This window comes from Panulirus ornatus, chromosome 68, assembly GCF_036320965.1.
Source record: "Panulirus ornatus isolate Po-2019 chromosome 68, ASM3632096v1, whole genome shotgun sequence".
NCBI lineage: Eukaryota > Metazoa > Arthropoda > Malacostraca > Decapoda > Palinuridae > Panulirus > Panulirus ornatus.
Window position 1 is genome coordinate 4,942,017 of NC_092291.1, and position 6,169 is coordinate 4,948,185.

The window sequence follows — 6,169 nt, forward strand, 5'->3', positions numbered from 1 at the left end:
TATATATATATATATATATATACATATATATATATATATATATATATATATATATTTTTTTTTTTTTATACCTGGTCGCTGTCTCCCGCGGTTGCGAGGTAGCGCAAGGAAACAGACGAAAGAAATGGCCCAACCCACCCTATACACATGTACATACACACGTCCACACACGCAAATATACATACCTACACAGCTTTCCATGGCCCACCCCGGACGCTTCACATGCCTTGATTCAATCCACTGACAGCACGTCAACCCCTGTATACCACATCGCTCCAATTCACTCTATTCCTTGCCCTCCTGCATGTTCAGGCCCCGATCACACAAAATCCTTTTCACTCCATCTTTCCACCTCCAATTTGGTCTCCCTCTTCTCCTCGTTCCCTCCACCTCCGACACATATATCCTCTTGGTCAATCTTTCCTCACTCATTCTCTCCATGTGCCCAAACCATTTCAAAACACCTTCTTCTGCTCTCTCAACCACGCTCTTTTTATTTCCACACATCTCTCTTACCCTTACGTTACTTACTCGATCAAACCACCTCACACCACACATTGTCCTCAAGCATCTCATTTCCAGCACCTCCATCCTCCTGCGCACAACTCTATCCATAGCCCACGCCTCGCAACCATACAACATTGTTGGAACCACTATTCCCTCAAACATACCCATTTTTGCTTTCCGAGATAATGTTCTCGACTTCCACACATTTTTCAAGGCTCCCAAAATTTTCGCCCCCTCCCCCACCCTATGATCCACTTCCGCTTCCATGGTTCCATCCGCTGACAGATCCACTCCCAGATATCTAAAACACTTCACTTCCTCCAGTTTTTCTCCATTCAAACTCACCTCCCAATTGACTTGACCCTCAACCCTACTGTACCTAATAACCTTGCTCTTATTCACATTTACTCTTAACTTTCTTCTTCCACACACTTTACCAAACTCCGTCACCAGCTTCTGCAGTTTCTCACATGAATCCGCCACCAGCGCTGTATCATCAGCGAACAACAACTGACTCACTTCCCAAGCTCTCTCATCCCCAACAGACTTCATACTTGCCCCTCTTTCCAAGACTCTTGCATTTACCTCCCTAACAACCCCATCCATAAACAAATTAAACAACCATGGAGACATCACACACCCCTGCCGCAAACCTACATTCACTGAGAACCAATCACTTTCCTCTCTTCCTACACGTACACATGCCTTACATCCTCGATAAAAACTTTTCACTGCTTCTAACAACTTGCCTCCCACACCATATATTCTTAATACCTTCCACAGAGCATCTCTATCAACTCTATCATATGCCTTCTCCAGATCCATAAATGCTACATACAAATCCATTTGCTTTTCTAAGTATTTCTCACATACACTCTTCAAAGCAAACACCTGATCCACACATCCTCTACCACTTCTGAAACCACACTGCTCTTCCCCAATCTGGTGCTCTTATATATATATATATATATATATATATATATATATATATATATATATATATATATATATATATATATATATAATGTAGAGAGAGAGAGAGAGAGAGAGAGAGAGAGAGAGAGAGAGAAAAATATGAACGAATGTGGCCTTTTTTGTCTCTCCCTGGCGCTACCTCGCTGATGCAGGGGGTGGCAATGCTGTTTCCTGTGATATTGGGCGGCTCCGGGAATGAATGAAGGCAAGCGAGTATGAATATGCATATGTGTATATATGTACATGTGCATATGCTGATATGTATATGTATATATATGGGCATGTATGTATATGTGTATTTATATGTGCGATGGGTCTTTCTTCGGCTGTTTCCTGGTGTGTGTGTATGTGTGTGTATGTGTATGTGTGCGACTTAACTGGAGCACTTCGGCTGTTGATGGTGGAAAGTTTAAATGTGGGACAAGCATGAGTCCTGAGGATGCCCATATAAATGGAACTTACAGGATTCAGAGTAGAGGAACTTTTCTATTCGTGCATTGTAATGTATTTGATTTTATTCTGCATATAAACAAATTACAGAATAAATGTATTTGGTGCTCTAGAATACCGCTGACTTCCAGCTGATGAATTATTTCATTGATGAGTCTCAGGACAATACGAAAATATAAGATTTATAAAATATATCTCAAAATGTGAAAATATTTCTCGTATGGCATTGACATACGAGTAACCCACAAGTCTTCAGGGACGTGACGCAGTCAGAAGTATTCATGTCGCACCTGAAATCTAGGCACATGCGCCGAAGAATTCTGATATGTCGCAGTCTTGATCACAGCAACGTTTCATGACGTCACGGACCGTTTCCCTCCTCTTACGAAGGGCAGCCAGGCCAGTATTCCCGTTCATGTTTACTCCCCTAATCCCATTTTCTGCATCTCGAGTGAAGTCGTTGATCGCCCCAGTATCTAGTTGCCCAGAGGCACTAGAGTAACCTGCGATTGCCTGACGGCGGTAACGGTTGTCAACATGGAAGGCTGAAACAATAAAGATAATGTTTAAATTCACGTATCCACCACACTGAACACATGTAGAAAACATTAGCTCTGTAATTTGAACTTGTAGCATTACTGGCCTAGACTCACTGAGAGAGAAAAACATGTACTTAGATAAAGGGATAGCTAATACATACCAAGCTCTAACAAGTACGGCTAGCTATTAGAGTGAGCATTATCCTCTACACAGAGTCTCTGTAACTCAATGACTCATTTCATTAGTATAATCATAGCTGAATTCAGTTAAAGGAGTGTTTCACACAGTGAAAGCTTTTGTTAACTACGACTTCTGTTAATAAAGAGTGAGTGCTGTTACAAGCGCACAAACTGGCCCTCCGGTAGCGCCAGATGGTTGATCTCTTAGTAATCTCTGCTCTCTGTAATGTGTGAAGGTGAAACACTACCACCTACAGTTATAACTGTCTGCCGAAATATTTTTCCTGATTAAGTAAATCACCAAAAAGTAAAGCAGTTGATGATTATCTATCCCGATCTACAAAACCTTTCGTTAAGGTTCCACATCAAAGGTTACTAACAAAATTATATCACATGGTACTGATGGGCTTGTACTTCAGTGGATAGGAAATTGCTTAACTAGCAGTAAACAAAGAATTTTGGTTAATAGTTAATCCTCAGAAATGTTAGACGTAGCAAGTGGATTCCACAAGGATCAGTCTTGGGACCGGTTCTCTTCCTCATACATAATGATTATACTGATAATGATCTGCAGTGCAAGATATCTAAATACGCCGAGGATACAAAGCTGGGATATAGATATACAAATGAATTTGAATGTCTACAGATTCAGACTGGCATAAACAAACTGATGGACTGGGCTCACAGATGGCAAGTGAATTTCACTATCGATAAATGCAAAGTTTTACATATCAGAAGTAAAGATGAACACCAAGCTACAGTATGAATGCTTTTAAACTGCAAAAGGTAAGGGAGGAAAGTTTCAGGCGTAATAGTACTTGGTGACCTCAAACTAAGTAAGCAGCGTACAGAAGCAATGAAAAGAACGAGCAAAATTCTTGGATTGATGGGTAGAGCCTTCTAACTTAAGTCCAGGGAAAAAATCTTTACTCTTTGCAATTCACTGGATCGTCCAAATCGTGAACATCGTGTTCAGTTTTGATCATCCTCCCTAAAAGAAGACATAGACAGAATGGAGAGAATACAACGTCGAGCTACAAAGATGATTCCCGAAATGGGAAACAAATCTTACGAGAACAGATAAAACGACATGAATCTGTTTGACTCAGAAAAGAGAAGGTTAAGAGGTGATATAATACAAATATTCAAATTATCAAAGGCTCTGACGAACTTGATTTATCAAGTTACTTAAAACTTATTTCGTGTGATCGTACTCGTGGTAATGGATAGAAATTCATGGGCAAACGTTTGACCTCGAATGAGGCCAGAATTTCTAATTTATGGAACGATTTGCCAATTACAGTGACTGCAAGCACTACTATAGATATGCTTAAGAACAGACTTGATAACTGCTTCGATTCAAGTTTACGGATTACATTATTTGCGCTACCATAGTCGCAATGACAATTTTCTGGTTATTCTCTTTGAAATATCTGTATGCTCTCTAATTCTTATCGCACAAATCTACTTGCACAAACAGCCACGAAATGACCCAACGGTTTGTTGCTGCCTGAATTCCTTCGTATTCACTGTTTAACTTTGCTTTGCTAAAGATTTGTTTGGCTTGATCCTTATGGATCACGTCAAAAACATCTTCACTACAGGGCAACGAAGTCGAAGATGAAGTGAAAGTGGAGATGGACTTTGACTATTTCTGTGAGAAATAGGTCAAAGGGCAAATGTGTCGAGCGGATAGTAAATGTAAGGGTGTCTCCTTCCACCGAGAACATAATGGTGGGTGACTGGATAGTTTTCTATCATTTTCTTATAATATGTCTTGCTACGTCTATATCCCAGCATCAGCCCCCTTGCAACGTCTATATCCCAGCATCAACCCCCTTGCAACGTTTATATCCCAGCATCAGCCCCCTTGCAACTCCTTTCTCTCCTTTTTCCCTGTTCCCTGAGACTTACCTGGAGCAGTGACAGCTCGACGGCGACGTTCTAGATTACAGACATCACGCAACAAAAGACGAACATCTCTGCTGGTGCAGACCCTGATGGCTGCGGTGGCCGTCAGTACCACCAACAACACAAGAGCTCCCACAACTCTCATGCTGGACTGGTAATGTGCGTCGTGATGGAGCTGCTGGAGAGGATTTTGCTCTAAAACTTTTGGTACGATATGGATGAAGTTTTGAAAGGGCTGGAGAAGTTTCTATGAAAAGCAGGTAAATTTTCCGTGAGAATAGAACTCCTCTAGAGGAGTGTATTCTGCTGGAGACGGGTGCTTCGAAATGAGTGGTCAACGGTGGCTCTTCAGCTCGGGTTTTAACTGCTGCTGGACGTGGGTGCTGCAAGCTAAGAGGTCCAACGGGGCAATCGCCGACTGGTGACTCATACCTGTAAGAAAAACATTAAAGTATGTGTATTGTTCAGTCATGAACGGAACAAAGTTTGGAATTCTGGTTGTTCGTTAACACCTTCCTAACGACCGTTTGTTATCTTCTCCACTGATAAATATTTTAGGAAGGAAAAAATATTTCTATAATTGGACAAACACTGTCAAGGCATTTTTTTGTCACCGAAAAGCATACATACAATATAGCATTTTACATAACCAACTCGTCGTCAGTGATAGTTCTGAGGGAGTGTTCCCTTGATAGACACTTCATCCTTGTTTTGAACATGGTGGAGGCGAGGGTGAATATATATACTAAGAAAGAAGTGACACTACTTTTGAAGCAAGATTTGTGGGAGTGTCTGATAATGTTCAAGAAACTATATTCTTTATTGATGTGGGTAAAACTGACAGTGGATGGAGAGAGGTGGGTGATTATTGGTGCACCTGGGCATGAGAAGAAAGATCATGAGAGGCAAGTGTTTTGGGAGCAGCTTAGAGACCGGGTATCAGTGATGGGTTATTTAAATTCGAAGGTTATTAATGTGGCAGTTGAGGGTATAATTGGTGTACATGGGGTATTAAGTATTGTGAATGCAAATAGAGAAGAGCTTGTGGATTTCTGTGCCGAAAAACGCTGGTGATTGGGAAAACCTGGTTTAAAAAGAGAAATATACATAAGTATACGTATGTGAGTAGGAGAGATGGCCAGAGAGCGTTATTGGATTACGTGTTAATTGATAGGCGCGTAAGATAGACTTTTGAATATTAGAATAATGAGAGGGACAGGTGATGGGATGTCTAATCATTCACGGAGGAACAAATCTAAAAAATATTTTGGTGCTTTGGTGCCTCAGATTTTAGACATTATTCTAGGCACATTCACGCCACTGAATAAGGAAGGATATGTCCTTCATTTCCTTCTAGCAGCTCTAGTTTCTGAAATAATGCACCTATAGATGAATGTACCTCTCATGAGCATAGATAGTTCTAAGCGGAGCTTAAAATGTTGTTCTTCTACACAATTGCAACAAATATGGATCAATCCCAATTGGTCACTCAACTAAGACGACTGAACAGCAGGAAACAATCGCCTTGATCTTACAGAAGATATCATACCACGATCACTAATGGCTAATTTGTGTTGATCTTAAGATGGTGACTTTTCTCCTGGGTC

General features: G+C 40.8%; 1 protein-coding gene across 1 annotated transcript; it reads right to left on the reverse strand.

The window, feature by feature from the left end:
• Positions 1-1,979: 1,979 nt before the first annotated feature.
• LOC139747320 (uncharacterized) lies at positions 1,980-4,908 on the reverse strand. The gene is made up of 2 exons (XM_071659493.1): positions 4,566-4,908; positions 1,980-2,477 (listed from the first exon to the last, which is right to left on the reverse strand). Exons 1-2 carry the CDS (start codon positions 4,705-4,707, stop codon positions 2,230-2,232), a joined length of 390 nt encoding a protein of 129 aa, XP_071515594.1. The 5' UTR covers positions 4,708-4,908; the 3' UTR covers positions 1,980-2,229.
• Between the last annotated feature and the right edge of the window lie 1,261 nt (positions 4,909-6,169).